This window comes from Coregonus clupeaformis, chromosome 28 (genome assembly GCF_020615455.1).
Source record: "Coregonus clupeaformis isolate EN_2021a chromosome 28, ASM2061545v1, whole genome shotgun sequence".
Classification (NCBI taxonomy): domain Eukaryota; kingdom Metazoa; phylum Chordata; class Actinopteri; order Salmoniformes; family Salmonidae; genus Coregonus; species Coregonus clupeaformis.
In genome coordinates, this window is record NC_059219.1 from 3,278,332 (window position 1) to 3,300,780 (window position 22,449).

The following is a 22,449-nucleotide window of genomic DNA, read 5'->3' on the forward strand; positions in this document are numbered from 1 at the left end:
CTCTCTCCTCTCTCTCTCTCTCTCTCTCTCTCTCTCTCTTCTCTACTTCTTATCCTGTTATTTCTTCTGAACCTATCTCCACCTACACTGTGTAACCAAAACTTTTGTTTTTTGTAAGCACCCAACCCCTCTCCTTGAAACTTCTCAGGTGTGACGAGTATGTGACTCAGCTGGATGAGATGCAGAGGCAGCTGGCTGCGGCGGAGGACGAGAAGAAGACTCTCAACTCCCTCCTGCGTATGGCCATCCAGCAGAAGCTAGCCCTGACCCAGCGCCTGGAGGACCTAGCCTTCGACCAGGAGCAGTCGCACCGCACCCGCGGCGGCAAGGTGGCCCGCATGAAGAGCAGCACTCCCAAAGTAAGTCCCGGTCCTCCGTCAAGCCCCACCACCGGCGCTGGCGCCCCCTTAAGTCCAATCTCTGCTACTACAGACGGCCTAGCCCTGGGCTCCCCTACTTTACATCATAGACACCCCCTCAGCCCCTCCTCCACGGCCCCCTCAGGCCCCACAGTACCAGGCAGCCCCCCCTCCCTGGAGGAGCCCTCCTCCTCCTGGACCCCCCCATCCACCCCCCACATGCTGGCTCACTCCCAGTGGGCCCTGGGTGTCCGGACATTAGAGGTCGACTCCCACAGTTTCAGTCTAGACACCCATAGTTTTAGTTTAGCACGTAGCACTACTGGGCTCTCCAGGCATTACTCCTCAGACTCACGGCCGTCTCCTAGCAGGGGTGCTCAGCCTGGCTCGGCCCCCTCCTCCCCCTACCGTTCTCCCATACTGGGGTCTCGCCGGTTGACGTGGAGCTCCCCTCGAACTCGCCCCCTTACCAACCTGACACGTACCTCAGCCCTTTATATCCCCTCTTCTTACACCCCTCCTAGTTCCTATATCCCTTCTAGTTCTTACACCCCTTCCTCCCCTTATACCCCCTCCAGTTCCTATACCCCTTCATCTGCTCATTACTCCCCTTCATCATATACCCCACCCTCTTCATACACCCCCCACACTTCATATAGCCACATCAGCAGCTACAGTCCACTCTACCCTAGGTACTATGGTTCCCATCGGTCCCCTCACTGACACTAAACTACAGTTCCCATAAACCTCCTCACTGACAACACTACAAATCTCATGAGTCCCCTCTCTAAACAGAACTACAGATTCCATCGGCCCCTTCAGACGCTAAACTACAATTCCCATCAACCTCCTCACTGACACTACTACAAATCCCATCAGCCTCTTCAATGACACTAAACTACATTTCCCATCAGCCCCTGGGGGAGTGGGTGGGGCTCACAGAGAGGAGGACAGACTGGTTTCCTGTTTCTTGTGCCTAAGCCTCTGGCCTCGATGCAGCATGTGGATGTGGCTCTGTATCGGCGTGAATGTTCAGACTGACTTTCCTCAGGGATTTAACACAACATGGAGCACAAGTGGCCCTGCCTTCCTCTTATTCACAGACTGTTGATCGGTCGAAACTACAGGAGAGACAGGACACTTTACAGACCATACATACACAGTAGTTTTGGTCTTGCCCTTTAAATCAAATCACCATCCACACAAGCGAATGAATATGTGTGCAGGACCTTACCGCTGTATGGAAAGACAGATGAGAAGGACATTTAGGTTAACTGGACATTTGAAGGAATTTTTTCACGTTGGACTGAGGTCTCGACAGATCAACCACTTACTTGACAGTGTTATTCTCTCTCTCTGTTTTTAATGAAAATCACACATACTGTAACCAAATGTCATTCAAAGCAAGTATTGGATAAGACCGATAAATGATTATGGATTGTTTGCTATTTTTAATTGTTCAGTTATTACTCACAGCTCTGTACACACTGTCCTCACAATGTTTTAATGCGGTCATCCTCACATCTGCTGTGTAAGCACTGGCACATCTTTAGTCTAGCACCACCCAATGGCAGTTTGTAATATCACCATTTATTTAGGACTTAAGAGACTGAAGACTTACGTCGAGGTTGAAGATCATATTAAACCTGTAACATAAATTACCTGGAATCAGCACACCATGATGGTTTTAATGTTAGCATTATGAGACAGAGCGAGCTAGGTGATTCTGGGTTTCATATCAGTAGGCGAGACAGACAGTGAGCTGTAGCTACACAGCACCCCTAGTGCCTCGGAGGGTAACTCCAGAGGAACACAGCAGCATAGATGGATGAATGTAATAGATAGAAACTCACTTACCACCAAACTCAGGGAAGCTGACACACACACCAACTGGGGTTCAACAAGAATGTATTGTTAACCAGAATTATCATTACACTGTTATAGAAATATAGACAAACATTTGAATGACATTTAGGCTATGGGTTAGTTAGCATAGAGCTACTGTATGATGCATAGATGGGATTTCACAGTTTCTGCACACATGATAGTGTGTCACCTGTGTATGTGTGTGCCTTGACAACTACAGCACCTGCTCAGTACAACGACAATGACTGATAAGACATGATTTCTATCAACTCACCTATTTTCTTTAAGAACTATTTTTTTCATGCCAACGACAACAGTTTGACATTGTTTTTTGTTTTTTGGCCCTATCCCATAGGTTAGAATGGACAATAACAAAGCCTTGCCAAATGATCAGCATTAGTGTCTGTAGACAGTGCTCTTGATGAGGGATACACTGCTACTGGGTGTTAGCCAGTGAGTAGGCTTTGCCAACTTTGGCCCAATCCATGCACAGTTCGGTTTAGACAGGAAAAACTAAGGGGATGTGGCTGATGTGCAAACCGATATTACATTTTTTAAGAATTGGTTAAAATGAGGTTAAGGTTATGAGTTTGGTTAAGGTTACAGTTATGATAAGGGTCAGTTATAGATTTTGGCTAGTTGGGCTGTCAATGGGATACTGGTCAGAAAAGTATCCTTAGTCTCTCCCGGTTTTGACCCCCCTCTCTAGTATTGGCCCAGTCCAGTTTCCCCCCCACCAGTTCCAAGTTTGGAGCCCAGTGTACCACAAAAACACTGTGTGTTTATACTCTAACAATCCCAGTCTCCATTGGTTCAAGTGATCTACATATACCCCAACATTTTGTTATAACATGCAATATGGAGCAAAAAACGCATTTGACAGGACTCCTCTCAGCTACTTTGTTGACACCGTTAGGTGACATTTACATATTTTTCATAACAGAAATACTCACTGTTCTTGCACTCATTGTTGGGCTGATTGAGCTGGTTGAATGTTTTTTCCAATAGTCATCTAATGGTGAATGTACAGAAACACAATCAAGACTGTAGATTTGGCGTGGGAACCACCTCAGTGACAAGTTTTATACAAGGAGTTTGTATTACGCTACTTTATTTATTACACTTTATCACGTTAGCGATTACTGTACATGTGTATGACTCTGTCCCATTCTCTATCTTATACACCAGCACCATCTACCTGCCTTGGCACAACACTGTATGCCTGTTACTTTGATAAGAACACCTTTGTAGTTGTAGGTTATAATATGGAACATTTCCATCAGATGGTAAATTAGCTGGATATAGATATTTTCTGCAATGAGGGAATGAAAAGGGAAGGATTGTCAAATATCAAATAGATGCTAGGGGTCGCTGTCTTAGCTTCTCAAGAAAGGAAACCAGTGTGACCTCCTCTCTGTGAAACCCTCCTCACTCCGCCCAACTCACACTCAAATATATACACACACACACACCAAACTCATTACAGTTTTAGGTCCCGCTACATCACAATTCCATCCGTACATGCAAGAGGATCTCAGTCCTGTCAAATGCGTTGTTCGTCCTTCCCCTTTCAGATGTATTCGTTTCCCACCACATCTATTTGCCAGTGATTTCTCCCTCTGTGAATACAGTGAATGCAATTTTTCTCTTCTGCTCTCTGTTTCAGGAGTCTTTCATAATGTGAAAAATTGTCAATCTAAACACCCTTGCCTGTGCTAAAGCCATTTCAATTTCCAGGCAGACTGTTAATAGTTACCACTGATTGTCAGCCTGTTAGCTTTTGAGCACTTTATATGCATGTGTATATAACACTGAGGATTGGAAAGCTGTATCCTGTGTACAGTGCTATGTTCATACTCTTCGTATATACTCTAAATATCATGTATAAATTACCTGTATTTTGTGTGTCGTCGTCCTTTCTGTTTTGAGTGTTCTTGAACATCTCTCTCGTGTTCTCCTCTCATGGGTTGGGGAAGAATGCCTTGTCATCTTAGTTTCATGAAGTAGCTGTCATGTGTTCCACTCAGATATGCATAGGCCTACTTTACACAGCCTGCTCAGTTATTGCACAAGCATACAGGGATTCATCATAGGAAGCTGTAAGCATACATTCCATTGAACAGTACAATATATCAAATACATTAGTTGTTAGGCATTTGAGAATATTTAAGAATAGAAACATTCTTGCAGAAAATGTGTAACTGAATGTGCTTCTTGAAAACGCTGATATTGGGGGGATTTTCTTGGTAAGTACTCTGTATCTTTCCCTTGCTGGATATGATCATCTGTGATGTCCCCTACTCTCCATCCCTGTCACCTCTCTCTACAGTACTGTCTCTCCATCTAATCTGTCAGTCTCTCATAGATCGTCAGAAGTCTGCTGCCACAGTGCCACCCGTCTCCTCACAGCTAAGGTGGGAGAAGGCCTCCCAAGCTAGCAGGTAAACAACTTAGACCAGACCAGGCTAAAACTAGCCTGAGTACCAGTCTGTTTGTGCTATCATGCTATCATGCCAACTCCTCACTCATTATCATGCCACAAAGCAAAAGCAATGAGTTGGCAAGAGCGCAAACAGATCTGGGACCAGGCTAAAACTCTCCTTTTGACTGAAACGTTGCACGTGTTTACAGTATATGTTAATTTTTTCTATTTAATTTTGCTTGTACAGTATAGCCAGGGTACAGCATCAGGAAATCAATCCTGTGTGTTTTGGGTGTGTGTGAGTTTTTATGCCTTTCTTGACCTACCATGAACACTATAAATGAGTCCATTTTAAATCATAATTGATATATCCTTTTGTCTGAGTGATCGAGGTAGATATCTGAGATCTTTGTCAGGTACAGTGTGTCTCCTGTTATCTCCTCTTCCTCTTGTCTTCTGGTTGTCTCTGGTCGTGCTCCTCCCAGACGTAGCATTGTGTCAGCTATCCAGGAGCACCGAGCTCACTGGCCCCTGAGCAGCAACAGCAGCAGCCCCCCACGAGTGCCTCTCCTCTGGCTCGCCCAGCCGCCTTGTCCCCCTGGTCCTCTATAACCCTGGAACTACTACACCCTGACCTCTAACCCCATCACAGGACTCTGCAGAGCAAAGCCGGAGCAGTGCGTCTCACTGTGGAAGAGAAAGACGACACTCACAAAGACTTATAAAAGACTGTCTGACTGAAAAGAGCGACATGCCGCCATCTTTACTACCGAGCTAGCTATTAGTCATTATTCATCATGTATTTGTCTATTGTGTTTTGGGGGTTGTTGAAACATACTTTTATGTTACGACCGGTGATGATCATTTTGTTGGGTTCAAGAGTTGGACAACTGTTGGGTTTTGCTGAATGTATAGCTAGCTGTACAATCATTAATGGCACCATACAGTATGTAGCGAATGCCAAGGTGGCAGAGGACAAAGCCATAACTGTGTATTTGAAATGCATGTAAAAGGTATTAGCTTTCACAAACACAGATTGTTTAAGTCATTTTCTGCTCTTTTTGGATTGGGTTCATCGCTTGTCCCACCCCTCACCAAGATTGTAGCTTGTTTTTTTATATTCTATGGAATTGCTTTAAAACCACTTTGCTCACACAGCTACGGTATATGTAAATGTTTCTATTGCACTTTGTTTTACAGGATAAGAGATTTCCAAACATTGTAAAGGCTGACAGTGTTTTGTACCATCATCCTCCTTCCTTGGTTCTACAGTATCTATGTTGAAACATCATCTTTGTACCAAATGACATCATATTCCCTAAAGTAGTGCACTACATAGGGAATAGGGTGCCATTTGGAACGTACTTTTCGTCAAGCTATTTCTCTGAAGGACTGAATCAACCTCCTGAATAACAAGCACAAACTGACCAATGCATTCCAATACTAGTTGTGATCGACTGTTAACTTCACTGGGTTAAATCCTGATGTTGAAAGTAGATCTCGATCCAAGATTGCCTCTTGTTTTCTACATACTGTATATGGAAGTAACCACGCTGGATCGGCGTGTAGACAGATTTAGCTATAGAATAGTAGTACTAGTAGCGCTGTATGGTAGTAATAGTAGAGGTAGTTGGCAGTTTATACTGTACTGTATTAAACCATGATGCTATGTATCCTAACCTAGAAATATCAATTTGGATCTTTTCTCAAACCACCACCCAGCAACTTTTAACCATCTATATAAAACGTCCACTCACAGTCACAACTCATAGGCATGGCAATGGGATGTATTCACACACTTCAACCTGGCTTTAGACTGAACATTCTGTTTCTACAGGATCTCTGACCATTACTGTGGTTGCTAACTACAGTAAGGTTTCAAAAATGTTGGGTTTTGTCATCCTTTTGTGTTATTCTGGTGAATGCTGTCTGTCTGCTCCATTCCCTCCATCTATTACAACAGGAAGCCATGTAACAAACTGCCAAAGATCCCACTATGCTTCTCAGACATCACATGAAGCAGATGAAGGAGAGGGAAGGGGTTTTGTGTAACCAGCCGGAGACTGTATTAACCCACAGAGCTAAAGCCCTAGGCATTCGTTTGGGAGAGCAAACTGTCTTTGGAGCCCAATGGCAAGAGGAAGGGATATCTTGTCAGTTGCACAATTGAATGCATTCAACTGAAATTTGTCTTCCACATCTGTTTAGTGGATGGCACAGTTAAGTCACAATGTCTCCTCAATAATGAGGATATCAGGAGTATTCTGTATGTTGTAACACTGTGGGTCACTATCTATTTTCCCCACCATATGAATTTCTCATTTATCTGAAGGTATCTTTAAACTCATCAGATGGTTCAAAGACCATTGAAGGTGTACATAGGCCAACTGTACATACAGTAAGCTACGGAGAAAATTATGAATGTCGCTAGCTACTTTTTCCGGACCTGGAGAGTGTATAGGAGACAGAGAAAAAAGCTGAAGCACTGAACGTGTGTCCCATAATACAGTTTAACGGACTGCTTTGCACAATTTCAACACTACTCGACAACTCAATAAAAACCATTAGACATTCAGACAGCAATATATAAATGTGTGGTATCATTCAAATCATTTGTATTGCATATTAAACCATGTAAAGCCTACATTTCAAAAGACAATAAATTCCCCCTAATCGTATAGGGGCCTGCTAAACACTTTTGTATCTTTTTGTAAAACTTTACCATCAAAACCTTTAGAAAAATGGTCTACAGTATTGGAGTTTCCTCCACCAATAGGCTCGGGCAGAGGGTTTATAAAACGGGGGCGGTATTTGTACCATTGTTAAGATCTATCGGATTCGACTTCACTGATGTAGATTCATGGAATGTGGGAATAGGTATTGGAATTTTTGGAATTTGTTACGCATATTTACGTTTTTGTTGGAGGATCCGATCTCTATTCACGCTCAAGGGAACAATCAGTGGTATAAAGGTTATTATTATAAATAATATTACCATGTTTGACGGTGACCTGATGAAGATGGAGAGTGAGAAGACCACTCCTGGTGAGACGGAGGAGTTTAGGCGGACGGCGGTGAGGAGAAAGTCGAAGGGAGTACCGCCGGAGACGGAAGGTCAGCCTTATCAAACTGCAGATGATTTTGGAAACTTTTGGAAATGTTGAGTGAGTGCGTCAGCGCAAATAGAACTCATTGGACAGATTTCAAATGTATCCTACTATAGCCTATGTTGTGTGTGTTTTTTGCAATGCATGTTATGATACATTTAACTAATTTTTAGCAGAATAGTGGAGATGGATCCTCTGTGGCTCCTGATCCGAAGTCATATTTTGAGGAAACAGGGATGGCAAGGTAAAGAAGATGCCAACAGCCAAGTCATCTTTAGATAGAAAGTCTGACCAGAGGCAAACACTGTTGTGTTTGCATGGACGAGGTTTGCATGTCATTGAGGAGCCCAATCTAATGCTGTAGGAACTAAACTCAGCAAAAAAAGAAACGTCCTCTTACTGTCAACTGCGTTTATTTTCAGCAAACTTAACATGTGTAAATATTTGTATGAACATAACAAGATTCAACAACTGAGACATAACCTGAACAAGTTCCAAAGACATGTGACTAACATAAATTGAATAATGTGTCCCTGAACAATGGGGGGATCCAAATCAAAAGTAACAGTCAGTATCTGGTGTGGCCACCAGCTGCATTAAGTACTGCAGTGCATCTCCTCCTCATGGACTGCACCAGATTTGCCAGTTCTTGCTTTGAGATGTTACCCCACTCTTCCACCAAGGCACCAAACACAAGTTAAATACACACTGGGCAGAGGGGTACAATGGTTAAAGGGGCAATCTGCAGTTCAAACAACAGAGGTCACCCCGCTAATGTTCCTGCTGAGGAATGGGGGTGGAGAAGTGCAACCATTCTCACATTCATAGACTGAGCTATGGATGCAAAGACTGACCATCCGCTAGACCAAAATGTAAAAAATTTGAGGTGATAGTGTTTGTTTACAATTACATTGTTCACAAACAACGGAGAAAAACAAGCCTACATTTTGGGTTCCGTCGGGTTAAGACTGTTGAACCAAGCTCATGAGGCATCTACAAGTTACATTCTTCAAGAATCAATTGGGACACATCACCAATATCAAAGTCCAAAAATGGATGTAGCAAACACAGATTTCCCCTCCAACCAATAAGTCAAAGGGGTGTCGATTACAGATTGATTTAATAAGGATGCCATCAGAGGATGGACTGTTTAAAGTATATTAACTTCCTCATACCCTTACTGTATGTCACTGTGGCAGGTGTCCAATCTCCCTCTTACTAGATCTCTCGCTCTCCCTCAGTACTGAGCAGCAGTGTATGTGGCTCTGTGTATAGTACTGTATCTGTGGGAGCACCATTACCAGAAATGGAGGTCAATGGAAAGAGCCCTGTCAAGAAATCCCCACTCAAACCACAAAGTACAGTACAGGGACTGAGAGGAGTGTGGTTGGTTTTACATGTGGTGTTAAAATACCACTACAAATGCCCAGTACACAGCACTGCAAGATAAATGTAGCCTGATCCTAAATCTGTTTGTGCTGTTTTTCCAACTTCTATGGTCATTGTCATGCAAATAGGAGTTGGCAAGACAGCACAAATATACTGAACAAAAATATAAACGCAACATGTAACAATTTCAAAGGTTTTACTGAGTTACAGTTCATATAAAGTAATCAGTCAATTGAAATCAATTCACAACCCCCCGGTTGTGAGGCCGTTTGGAAGTACTGCCAAATTCTCTAAAACGACGTTGGAGGCAGTTTATGGTAGAGAAATTAACATTAAATTCTCTGGCAACAGCTCTGGTGGACATTCCTGCAGTCAGGGTGCCAATTGCATGCTCCCTCAACTTGAGACATGTGGCATTGTGTTGTGTGACACAACTGCCCATTTTAAAGTGCCTTCTATTATCCCAGCACAATGTGCACCTGTGTAATGATCATGCTGTTTAATCAGCTTCTTGATATGCCACACCTGTCAGGTGGATGGATTATCTTGGCAAAGGAGAAACGCTCGCTAACAGGGATATAAACAAATTTGTGCATAAAATTGGAGAGAAATAAGCTTTTTGTGCGTATGGAAAAGTTCTGGGATTTTTTGTAAATTTAAGCTCATGAAACATGGGACTAATACTTTACATGTTGCATTTATGTTTTTGTTCTGAAACCAGGCTAGGATAGATCCCTTACTCAGCCTCTCCCTCCTCCCTCCCTGTCTCCAGTGTCTCCTAAACCTGCCCATCTCCAGAGCCCTGGGAAGAGCCCTGTCAAGAGGCCAGGAGGAGCTCTACTCACAGGGAAGGGATCAGGACCCCAAGGGAGGGGGCTAGCAGTCCACAGCCCAGGAAAGTGTCCTGTGACCAGGCCTAGCCACAGCCCGGTGAAGGGGGCACCACCAGGGACCCAGAGCCCAGGAAAGGGACTAGGGGTCCACAGCCCAGGAAAGCGCTCCATACAGGGGGGACTAGGATCTCAGTCCCCAGGGAAGGGCGTAAGATCCAGGCTGAACCAGCTGAGAAGCCCTGGGGCCAGGATGAAGAGACATGGACTGATTGCAGGATCGCCCTGCCGCCTGCCTGACCTCATCATTCACCTTGAGGGAAACCAGTCTGTGCTCAGATCAGCTAACAGCAGCCCAACACATACCACGTCCTCTATAAGCCTGGACCAGCCTACAGACCCAGACAGTGGGTCTGCCTCCAGCTCCCACACAGGACTGGCTGCTCACAGACACAGTCCAGACAGGGCAGTAGTAGTGACCCGTAGGGAGGGCAGAGCGAGGGAAATCTCTCCCATAAATATGAATGGGTTGGACCTGATGAGGGACGCTGTACTGGTCAATGGCCATGTAGGAGACGGAGGGAAGGTGGATACAGGGCTCAACGTGGAGCTGTCCCCCTCTCACAGAACTGAGACTGGGATGGAGAAGGCCAAGCTTCAGGAGAGCTCTACAGATGAGAAGAAGATGGAGAGAGGGAGTGAGGAGGTGAAGGTGCAGGACTCCACTGAACAGAAGCTGTATAAGATCGCCAATGAGCTTCTACAGACAGAGAGGGCCTATGTTGCTCGCCTTCACCTGCTAGACCAGGTCAGTGTGTCACTGTCTACCTCATTGTTTCTGTTCATTCACTGTAGTTATCACCACATGACTTGATCAGTATGTATTGATTAGCAGTGTTTTAACACTGCGTGTGTGTGTGCAGGTGTTCTGTGCACGGCTTACTGAGGAGGCCGGTAAAGGCTTGTTCCCTGTAGATGTGGTGAGGACAATCTTCTCCAACATCTCCTCCATCCACACCTTCCACAGCCAGTTCCTACTGCCAGACCTGGAGACACACATGGACCAATGGTGAGACAACCCAAGTAGATGATGCAATTGAAGTACTTATCTACAATGGAACTGAAGGACATGATTGGATTGGAACCTTTTTTATTCAATGAAAAATATGGTTTTATTTTATGACATTCATCCAGCCTAACAAAGACCACAGTGGTTATAATATTCCTACATTAAATCTCTAGCATCATATCTAAACAGTGATTTAAATTATCTTTTTTGACCTTTGATCACCGACCCTTGACCCCGCAGGTCTGTGAGTCCTCGTCTGGGTGATGTCATGCAGCAGCATGCTCCCTTCCTCAGGATGTATGCTGAGTACGTGATGAGCTTCGACCATGCCATGGAGCTGCTTAGAGTCTGGACGGAGAGGTCCACACCATTCAGGAACGTCATACAGGACATTCAGGTATGGTGGCTGGGCAGGGACACAGAGTAAATCTCTGTTCACACTTTACGGAATATCTTATTCATTCTCTTAATCTTAATTTCACCATTCACCCAAAGAAAACCAATAGGTGCTAACTTTGCAGTGGTGAAAACATTTAGTCAATCTTAACCTGTTGTTGATTTGCGTTATCTTCCAGAGTCAGGCGGTGTGTGGTAGTCTGACCCTGCAACACCACATGTTGGAGCCGGTCCAGAGAGTACCTCGTTATGAGATGCTGCTGAGAGACTACCTCAAGAGACTGCCTGATGACGACTCAGACCACAGCCATGCAGAGAGTGAGTTGACACCTGCCTTACTGATACAGAAATTAAAATATATACAGGTTAAAAGTAATGACTAAATGTTCCACCCTTAAATATAGTTGTGAAATGTTCTTGTTTTAAGTATGATTAGTACTTTCTTAGTAGTGACTAATTATTACACCCGAAACTGTGTGAGATGTGTTAGAATCTACTACATGGTAATGTGTGAGTGTAGGACCAGTAAAGATTATGACATTGTGTTACTATTTAGCAATGTGAGTAAGAGTTAGGCCAGACAACAAAGGACAAGGAGAACTGTCTACAGGCAACTGAGAAACCAAGATAAAGAGGCCTCCCAATTTAGGGAGGAGAGAGACTATGATAAGAACGTGTGTGTGTGTGTGTGTGTGTGTGTGTGTGTGTGTGTGTGTGTGTGTGTGTGTGTGTGTGTGTGTGTGTGTGTGTGTGTGTGTGTGTGTGTGTGTGTGTGTGTGTGTGTGTGTGTGTGTGTGTGTGTGTGTGTGTGTGTGTGTGTGTGACCTGATGGTCAGGAGAGCAATTTTCAAGTGGAAAACTACAACCCGCCTAAAGGGATTTTTGTATGACGTGTGTGTATAAAAGATGGACTCTGAAATTGTGATAACAGAATTCTCAATGAATAATGGCCTGACTATGCAGACCGGGACTCTGTCCGTTTCTTGATCCAAAAGCCTTACAACCTTTTGGGAGACGCACAGAGACACTGAAATAGTTTGTTAAATAATTCTCATAACACTTACTTACTGTACCATAGACATAGTCCAACATACAGTAGCTCCACAAAGGCCAGCCTCACTCTTACTGTAGCAGAGATCAGGTAGTCCTCATCGCTAGCTAAGACTCACGCAGTGTCATCACAGTAACCGTCACAGAAACCATAATAGATTAGGTTTTGTGGTTTTGCTATTCTTTATAAAAAATAAAATAAGGTGTTGATCTCTATGTCTGCCTTCAGAGTCTCTGCAGGTCATCTCCATGGCAGCAACACACTCCAACAGCGCCATCCGCAAATCGGTACGTGCAGAACTAATATGCTAATCCTCTACTTACTGCAGATAACAGGTGTCAGTACAGTATATCTAGAGACCCATTTCTCTTTTGTCATAGAGAGTAAAATATTACTACGCTTAACTACTGTCATCTGTACTTTGTTCATTTTCTATTGGTTGGGACAGAAGTTTGTGATATGCTCTGTTGTCTAACATCCTCTGTTCTGCTGTGTTGTCCTCTAGGAGAACCGGAAGAAGCTGCTGGAGATCTACGAGAGGTTGGGGGAGGAGAAGGACGTGATGAACCCCTCTAATGAGTTCATCAGGGAGGGACGCATTCTGATGCTGGCTGCCAGGAACTCCGCCATGGAGAGACACCTCTTCCTGGTTAGACCAGCTTACAATATTTTAACCTTTATTTTACCAGGAAGTCCCATTGAGGTCAGAAGACCACCTCTTTCCGAATGGAGACCTTATGTCTTTTAGGAGGACGCAACATTACATAATGTTGCTATAGAAATGTATAGTGTGGAACAGACATGATTTTCTGCTATGTATAATACGGAATTAAATCATCTCTATTCCGTCTAAATCTTGCACTTCACTGAATAGTAACCACTGAACATCCATCCATCCATCCATTAAACCACACGGGTCAAACTCATTCCAAGGATGGCAGGATTTTCACTCCACTCTTGTACTTGATGAATTAAGGTCACTAATTAGTAAGGAACTCCCTCACCTGGTTGTCTAGGTCTTAATTGAAAGGAAATAATAAACTCGCAGACACTCGGCCCTCTGTGGAATGAGTTTGACACTCCTGCATTAATGGGTCATTTAGGAGACACTTGGTGCTCATACTTAAAACCCTCATGTCTTTCTTCCCTCTCGCTCCCTCTGCTGTCCATACAGTTCAACAACATGCTGCTGTGCTGCACTCCTCGGTTCAGCCTGGGGGGGCAGCGGTTCACCCTGCGGACACGGATTGACGTGGAGGGCATGACTGTGCAGCGCACCACCAACGAACACCACCCCCACACCTTCAAGGTGTCTGGCAAGGAGAGGACCCTGGAGAGGACCCTGGACCTACAGGCCAGGTGAGGGGAGGGGTGGATGTCGCACTAATATAACTCACCTGAAGGTCTTGGATGGATGGATATATTTTGTGTAAATGTTAACATGTGGCGTTCTCTTTCCAGCTCTGAACAAGACAAAGAGGACTGGATAAAGGTAACAGTGCTTTGTAATATTTTGAAACATGTTTGAATTACCAATGACATATAATGATTATATAGAGAGAGTACACATGGTCTAACAGGCCTTGTACTTTCAGGCTTTTCAGGACTCCATTGATGTTTTCCAGCAGAAGAATTATACTTTTAAGTCAGCTTCTAAAGAAGTAGAGGTATCTGTAAGGATCCCTTATTTTTGTGCAAAACGGAGACCGGTAGAATGTTTTCTTTCATGCGTGTGTGTTTCTCCATCTGTACAGTATGCTCACTGTATTCATATAGAGGAATAAATCAAAGGCAAAGTGGAGGGGAACTGATAATTTAGCTAAAGGGAAGGAGGAACAACTCATTTGACAGGTTTGAGATCCTCTTGCATGTACGGGTGGAAAAACCACAAAGCGAGGCTGAAAACTGATTTTGAGTGTGTGTCTTCACGCCTCTGTGTGTGAACAGACGGAGGAACTGGGTCGGCGTGCCCCTCGATGGATCAGGGACAATGAGGTGACCATGTGTATGAAGTGTAGCGAACCCTTCAACGCCCTCACCCGATGGAGACACCACTGCAGAGCCTGTGGCTGTGTGAGTTAACACACACACGTACATATAGATACACACACACACACACACACACACGGATACATAACACACACTTCACATTCCCTTTACCTAAGGCTGGGGTAAGGTTATGATTAGTTGAAATAGCATTCACGTTCAGTGTTGTACTTCCATTCTTTCTAACATAACCAGCCTGTGTGTCCATCTGTTTGTCAGGTGGTGTGTTGGAGGTGTTCAGAGAACAAAGTAACTCTGGAGTACGATGGCAACAAGGTGAACAAGGTGTGTCTAGACTGCCACTCCGCCCTGACCCTCCGGGCCAACAGAGAGGAGAGGGGAGAGGGCAAGGACGGGGGGCATTCTAGAGGTTCCACAACCTACCTCCCCATTTCCATCCCTACCCTTTTCCCAGGATGTGAAGGCCCTTTCTAGGACCCCCCTGAAGTGTCACTGATAATGGTTACGCTAGTGTCGCCAATAGAAACGGGATGGCTGTCAATGACAGCAAGGAGGCTCACTCGAACAGCCTCAGTGTTCAAACACACACTATCCCCCAGTCTCTGTACTTGTGTTCAGTGTTATGGCCTTAATGAGATCCAGTGAGCTCCACAAGTATTGGGACAGTGACACATTTGAAATGATACAATGACTATGAGGTTAAAGTACAGACTATCCGCTTTAATTTAAGGGTATTTTCATCCATATCGGGTGACATGTTTAGAAATTACAGCACTTTTTGTACATATAAGTATTGGAACATATACAAAAGGTACAAAAGGTGCTGTCATTTCTAAATGTTGGATGAAAGTACCCTCAAATTAGAGTTGACAGTCTACACTTTAACCCAATCGTCATTGTATCATTTCAAATCCAAAGTGCTGGAGTACAGAGCCAAAATAACCAAAAATGTCACTGGCCTAATACTTTTGGAGCTCTCTGTATACCGGGTTGGCAATAAGATGTATTTTGTTTAAAAACTCTGGCGATGCAATGTAAGAGTATTCTGCCTATTCCCTATCTGGATCGGAAAATCAATTAACTTTAGTTTGTATTTGAAATTATTTTCCTTTTGAAAAAATTAAGTTAAACTTGTTGCAAGGTGTTCATTTGAACTAGAAAATAAAAGTTTTGAAACTTATCAGCTAAGTTTCTTATGGTAGCAGTATGTGTTATTAAAGAGATTCTCTGATACTTTTGTATACTTTTTTTGCCAGTAGTTTTGAAAATAGCACTCACAACCCAACAATGGTCCCTGAAAATTGCTTACTACATCACATGCATTGCTCTCTCCATTAATCCCGCCCGTGTAGGCGTGTTTTGCATCGGCTTGAAGTTGATTGCCTTCAATTTGGAACCGGGCTGCCTCCCGGGTTTGAACCAGGTGCCTCTTTCAAAGCCCACTGCGAAGTCTGCTCAAAACAAAAGTGATGTAATTAAGCATGTGTAGTAATTACTATGATTCTGCGTTTTCCCATGCAAAAGGATTGCTTTTGATAAAAATGCTTTTATCTGCCTTCCCAATGAGACATTTTTAGAAAATTCAAACATTTCGTTTATGGAAAAGAGATATGTTTCTGGACGATGCACCATGCTGCCTTGTTGACAAAATGACAGAGCTGTGCAGATTACTGTTCGATTTGAGAAGGGCGCTCCCCGCTTTTGCCCGATTATGTAAGGGGCCATAGACCGGTGCCCCGCCGGCTTATAATAATAGAATGCGCCCATTCTCTGCTGTGGCCACTGAGCCATTGGACCCGCCCTGCAACATCATTGGATAACGCTGGGCAGGCCTCTTGCTAGCTCACTCAAATGCGAGGGGCTGAAGCTCATTACCTAGAACTCAAATTGCTAGGGGGCTGGCCCTCATGTAGGGAAAATGGTGCAGCACAGCTTCAAGAAAAGTATCTTTCAATCTAGGGATTTCGTGGCTAATTGATGTAAAAAAGTAATTATTCTCAAAAATTATGCATGTATGAACTAGACATTGAACACATTCAGCCCAAAGCGGGAGGTTTAAAAAATACTTTTACCAAAGTACAGGAGCATGTCTTAGATTCCTATGGAAAAGTTCTACACATTTTATGGAGATGGAGACCTTCAACTAAATACACTACATTACCAAAGGTATGTGGACACCTGCTCGTCGAACATCTCATTCCAAATCATGGGCATTAATATGGAGTTGGTCCCCCTTTTGCTGCTATAACAGCCTCCACTCTTCTGGGAAGGCTTTCCGCTAGATGTTGGAACATTGCTGCGGGGACTTGCTTCCATTCAGCCACGAGCATCTGTGCAGGCCAGTCAAGTTCTTCCACACCGATCTCGACAAACAATTTCTGTATAGACCACGCTTTGTGCACAGGGGCATTGTCATGCTGAAACAGGAAAGGGCCTTCCCTAAACTGTTGGAAGAATTGTCTAGAATGTCATTTTATGCTGTAGCGTTGATTTCCCTTCACTGGAACTAAGGGGCCTAGCCCGAACCATGAAAAACATACCCATACCATTATTCCTCATCCACCAAACTTTACAGTTGGCACTATGCATTCGGGAGGTCGCATTCTCCTGGCATCCGCCAAACCGAGATTCGTCCATCGGACTGCCAGATGGTGAAGCGTGACTCATCAGTCCAGAGAACGCATTTCTACTGCTCCAGAGTCCAATGGCAGCGAGCTTTACACCACTCCAGCCGACGCTTGGCATTTATTGTGCTGACGTTGCTTCCAAAGGCAGTTTGGAACTCTGTACTGAGTGTTGCAACCGAGGACAGACGATTTTTACGCGCTTCAGCACTCGTTCAGTGAGCTTGTGTGACCTACCACTTCGCGGCTGAGCCGTTGTTGCTCCTAGAGGTTTCCACTTCACAATAACAGCACTTACAGTTGAGGGGCAGCTCTAGCAGGGCAGAAATTTGACAAACTGACTTGTTGGAAAGGTGGCATCCTATGACGGTGCCGCAATGAAAGTCACCGAGCTCTTCAGTGAGGCTATTCTACTGCCAATGTTTGTCTATGGAGATTGCATGGCTGCGTGCTCGATTTTATACACCTGTCAGCAACGTGTGTGGCTGAAATAGCCAAATCAACTAAGTTGAAGGGGTGTCCACATACTTTGTGTGTGTAAATATAGTGTTACTGGTTCAGTTCTCCCACAGCTTTTCACTGCGTCAGCTTAAAATGATCTTCAGCTCAACGTGTTTTACTTTATCAGTATCCCTGATGTTATTTTTCCCCGGTTACGTCACATTTCTCCTGCAGTGCCTAACTACATTTTGTATGTGTATAGAGAAGTGGACAGGACCACATAATCTAGATCCTGCATTATTTCTAAAGAGGTGTCATTTCAGAATGAGGGGTGTTTTTCTGGGGCATGGGTTCAGGGAGAGTGTGAGGGGGCAGGGAGAGTTTGATCGAGAGCCAAGGGACTGAAGCTACAGACCCAACCCACAAACAGACAGATCACCACCACCTGTGACATCTGGGATAAGCTGAAGCAGCTGAGAAACATGGTGCACATCCTGGGAACCATCGTGGTGGAGCTGAGGAACATGGTGCACATCCTGGGAACCATCGTGGTGGAGCTGAGGAACATGGTGCACATCCTGGGAACCATCGTGGTGGAGCTGAGGAACATGGTGCACATCCTGGGAACCATCGTGGTGGAGCTGAGGAACATGGAAGCCAGACTGGAAACGAAGAATGCAGGTATAGTGCATTCGGAAAGTATTCAGACCCCTTGACTTTTTCCACATTTTGTTACGTTACAGCCTTATTCTAAAATTGATAGTTTTTTCCCCTCATCAATCTACAGACCACCCCATATTGACAAAGCAAAAAGAGGTTTTAGAAATGTTTGCTAATTTATTAAAAATAAAAACTGAAATCATAAGTATTGTATTCAGACGCTTTACTCAGTACTTTGTTGAAGCACCTTTGGCAGCTATTACAGCCTCGAGTCTTCTTGGGTATGATGCTACAAGCTTGGCACACCTGTATTTGGGGAGTTTCTCCCATTTGTCTCTGCAGATCCGCTCAAGCTCTGTCAGGTTGGATGGGGAGCTTCGCTGCACAGCTTTTTTTCAGGTCTTTCCAGAGATGTTCAAGTCCGGGCTCTGGCTGGGCCACTCAAGGACATTCAGAGACTAGTCCCGAAGCCACTCCTGCATTGTCTTGGCTATGTGTTTAGGGTCGTTGTCCTGTTGGAAGGTGAACCATTGCCCCAGTTTTTCAGCAAGGATCTCTCTGTACTTTGCTCCGTTCGTCTTTCCCTCGATCCTGACTAGTCTCCCAGTCCCTGCCGCTGAAAAACATCCTCACAGCATGCTGTCACCATGCTTCACTGTATGGATGGTGCCAGGTTTCCTCCAGACGTGACGCTTGGTATTCAGGCCAAAGAGTTCAATCTTGGTTTCATCAGACCAGAGAATCATGTTTCTCATGGTCTGAGAGCCTGTAGGTGCCTTTTGGCAAACTCCAAGCAGGCTGTCATGTGCCCTTTACTGAGGAGTGGCTTCCATCTGGCCATTCTACCATAAAGGCCTGATTTGATGGAGTGCTGCAGAGATGGTTGTCCTTCTGGAAGGTTCTCCCATCTCCACAGAGGAACTCTGGAGCTCTGTCAGAGTGACCATCAGGTTCTTGGTCACCTCCCCCAGTTGCTCAGTTTGGCCGGGTGGCAAGCTCTAGGAAGAGTCTTGGTGGTTCTAAACTTCTTCCATTTAAGAATGATGGAGGTCACTGTGTTCTTGGGGACCTTCAATGCTGCAGAAATGTTTTGGTACCCTTCCCCAGATCTGTGCCTCGACACAATCCTGTCTCGGCGCTCTAAGGTCAATTACTTCGACCTCATGGCTTGATTTTTGCTCTGACATGCACTGTCAACTGTGGGACCTTATATAGACAGGTGTGTGCCTTTTACAAATCATGTCCAATCAATTGAATTTACCACAGGTGGACTCCAATCAAGTTGTAGAAAAATCTCAAGGATGATCAATGGAAACAGGATACACCTGAGCTCAATTTTGAGTCTCATAGCAAAGGGTCTGAATACTTATATAAATAATGTATTTGTTTATTTTTTAATACATTTGCTAAAATTTGTTTTCACTTTGTCATTATGGGGTATTGTGTGTAGATTTATGAGGGGGGGGAAAGTATTTAATCAATTTTAGAATAAGGCTGTAACTTAACAAAATGTGGAAAAAGTCAAGGGATCTGAATAATTTCCGAATGTACTGTATGTATGAATATGGAATTTGTTTCATTATGGTATCGGTTCAGTGGAGGACAACAGCTTTTGATTGTTTGTTTGTTAAAAAAAAAATGTATTCCATGATTCCAGCCATTGGTGCCAGACTGAGTGCCAGTGAGAGGGAGGTAGGGGAGCTGAAAACTGATAATGCAGGTAAAGGACTGACCGATACAGATCCCTGAAAGTGTTTGTTGAATGTGGAACCTGTTAGGTATTTGAATGTCTACTTGCTAAATGTTTGTCTACTACCATCTTTCATTGTCAGGTGTTATGTCTAATGTATTTTTTATTGTGTTTATGGACCCCAGGAAGATTAGCTGTTGTCATGGGGAACCAAATAAAGATACAGATCCCGCTGGGCACAGATGTCAGTTCAATGTCTAGTTTTGATTTACACTTGGTTGAGTTTTCAACTAACGTGAATTCAACCCCAAAATTCACCATGTCATTGGATTTAGGTGAACATTTGGGTGAAAAAAAGACCACATTCCCTTAAGTTGATGATTTTTTTTCCAAATACAATGTTTCACGTTAGTTCAACGTCATCACATTGATTTCTTTGGGTTCAAATGATGTGGAAACAACATTGAATCAACCAGTTTTTTCCCAGTGGGATATAGGCTACTGTATGTGTAGGCCTACGGATGTTAATTTGGTTCACTATGAGTTTGGTTCAATGGAGTATTATTTTATTTTTTTCATAATTCCATCCATGGGTGTCAGACTACGTGCCAGTGAGAAGGAGGTGGAGCTGAAGACTGAAAATTCAGGTAATGTGCATTCTGTATGAGTTTGGAAGTTAATTTGATTCATTATATCGGTTCGTGAATGCTCTATTCAATCTATATCGCTGAAGCCTTACAGATTGCGCGATAGAAATGTAAAGATCATTTCAGATTGAGCCGACAAGTGCAGTCTCCGCTAACGCGAGAACATTGCCTTTAAACATTGCCTTTTAATCACGCTGTAACGCTGAACTTCCGCGATACGGATTGAATAGATCCCCAACAGCTTTTGAGAAGAAAAAAAAAGAAATCTGACCATAATTTCAGCCATGAGTGCCATACTGAATGTCAGTGAGGAGGTGGAGGAGAGAAAGAATGCAGGTTCAAGTCATTTGGCCAACAACTGTTTCTCATGAGAAAGATAATTTTTAAAATGGTAGATGTTTCTTTATAGACAGTTTATTTTATGCCTATTTCTCAGATTATTTTTTGCTTATGTTTCCTTTTTCATATTATTTTAGCCCTGGAGGCCAGCGTGACAGCCAGTGAGAGTGGCAACACAGGTAATTAAACTATGTAAAAAAACATTATACTTAAGGTAGGTTTAACAAATGTTAAGTTTACTAATGTATCCTTTCCTGCAATCACAGCATTGGAGGCCAGACTGAGTGTCAGTGAGAGGGAGGTGGATGAGCTGAAGAGAGAGAAGGCAGGTAAAACCAATACAGAAAAGGAGTGTTGTTTTCCGGTCAAAAGTGCTGCACTTGTTTGTAACCTGAGAAGGTGTTTGGGTGACTGTTGGTGAAGGTTTTTGTTTTAGCTTCTTGGCAGAATGTTTGCTTTCATGGGCTTTATTCATCTTTCAATAATCAGTGTCAATACTGAAACCACACTTCTACAGCAAAGTCTTCACCAACATCTGCAAAGCCTACAACCCAACTACAGGTAGACTTATAACCACACAAATCAACACACACTGAATCCAGCTATAGTCCAGCATTACCAGCAGTGTCTCTAGCCCTGTTTATACCTGCCGTTAACATGCGTCCTGATCTTGGCCAGATCTTGTCTGTTTACACTTAAGATCTGATCACATCACAACAAATCTTTTAATCGCCTACAGGTTTAAAACTGTGGGCACAATGAGAATGTGGACAGCATCAGGACAAAGGCTGCATGTTTGAACCAGGTATAAACAGGTCTTCTGAGACTGACAGTGCTGATCCCTCCCTCTCCTATGACGCAGGTATCTTCACAGCACCAGTGAGAGGAGTCTACTACATCAGATTCACTGCAATGGATTACCTCACATCGCCGTTCATGGGTCTATATATTTTTAACACAATGACGAGAGTTCTGTTAAAAGACCTATATGGTACCCATGGAGATTGTAGGTACATGTGCAATGCATTGACTCTAGAGGTGGAAGAGGGTTAATGTGATCTACATTGTCTCCCCTCAGGCAGGAGGCTCTTTGATCATTCTAATAACTACAACACCTGCAGTGGCTTCCTGCTCTTCCCTATGTGAAGGAAGCACCATAAATGATGTAATGACCTCTGCTTTCTGATGTGAACAGTTCTGATTAATCAATAAATAGCACCATAAAAAAAAAGCCAGACAATTATTTGGTTTACAATTTTTTTTAAACATTTGTAATTTAGCAGACGCTCTTATCCAGAGCGACTTACAGGAGCAATTAGGGTTACGTGCCTTGCTCATGGGCACATCGGCAGATTTGAAGCTCTAGGCTTCAAACCAGCGACCATTCTATTACTGCCACAATTCTCATAACCGCTAGGCTACCTGCCACCCTCAGTCATTCACAGTTTACCATCATTGACGTAAAGTGTCTCCATCACAGGAGGTTGGTGGAACCTTAATTGGGGAGGATGGGCTCGTGGTAATGGCTGGAGCGGAATCAATGGAATGGTGT

At 43.8% G+C, this 22,449-nt stretch overlaps 2 protein-coding genes and 1 long non-coding RNA gene across 7 annotated transcripts in view; all 3 read left to right on the forward strand.

Annotated features, from left to right (window-relative positions):
- The window catches only part of LOC121543643 (protein bicaudal D homolog 1-like), a 36,923-nt gene extending 29,591 nt beyond the window's left edge, over positions 1–7,332 (forward strand). The window contains exons 8-10 of one of the 3 annotated variants that reach the window (XM_041853668.2): positions 149–359; positions 4,581–4,666; positions 5,133–7,332. In XM_041853668.2, coding sequence (XP_041709602.1) covers positions 149–359; positions 4,581–4,666; positions 5,133–5,259 — 424 coding nt within the window. In that variant the 3' untranslated portion in view covers positions 5,260–7,332. Of the gene's footprint in view, positions 1–148; positions 4,667–5,132 lie in introns of those variants that run through there. The other 2 variants (XM_041853669.2, XM_045208479.1) reach the window with 2 other exon arrangements.
- Positions 7,333–7,492: 160 nt separating this feature from the next.
- LOC121543642 (FYVE, RhoGEF and PH domain-containing protein 4-like) lies at positions 7,493–15,177 on the forward strand. 3 transcript variants are annotated; one of them, XM_041853665.1, is made up of 12 exons: positions 7,493–7,761; positions 9,916–10,781; positions 10,897–11,042; positions 11,283–11,439; positions 11,618–11,756; positions 12,718–12,776; positions 12,995–13,138; positions 13,664–13,848; positions 13,951–13,981; positions 14,085–14,162; positions 14,437–14,562; positions 14,755–15,177. In XM_041853665.1, the coding sequence occupies exons 1-12, from the start codon at positions 7,644–7,646 to the stop codon at positions 14,968–14,970; spliced, it is 2,265 nt and encodes a 754-aa protein (XP_041709599.1). In that variant the 5' UTR covers positions 7,493–7,643; the 3' UTR covers positions 14,971–15,177. The 3 variants fall into 3 exon arrangements, with proteins under 3 accessions (XP_041709599.1, XP_041709600.1, XP_041709601.1); XM_041853666.1 differs by having other exon boundaries at positions 14,085–14,156; XM_041853667.1 differs by lacking the exon at positions 7,493–7,761 and adding an exon at positions 7,935–7,998.
- Positions 15,178–20,323: 5,146 nt separating this feature from the next.
- LOC121543641 lies at positions 20,324–22,444 on the forward strand. The gene is made up of 3 exons (XR_005996035.2): positions 20,324–20,558; positions 21,035–21,076; positions 21,164–22,444. It is a non-coding gene; the product is annotated as an uncharacterized LOC121543641 (long non-coding RNA).
- Positions 22,445–22,449: the final 5 nt, after the last annotated feature.

Excerpts from the sequence above, each read along its gene's own strand:
- LOC121543642 (XM_041853665.1), top strand. The coding sequence starts at position 7,644 with ATGTTTGACGGTGACCTGATGAAGATGGAGAGTGAGAAGACCACTCCT. Across the intron at positions 7,762-9,915 it reads AGTACCGCCGGAGACGGAAG|TGTCTCCTAAACCTGCCCAT; the intron begins GTCAGCCTTATC and ends CCCTGTCTCCAG. Across the intron at positions 12,777-12,994 it reads ACAGCGCCATCCGCAAATCG|GAGAACCGGAAGAAGCTGCT; the intron begins GTACGTGCAGAA and ends GTTGTCCTCTAG.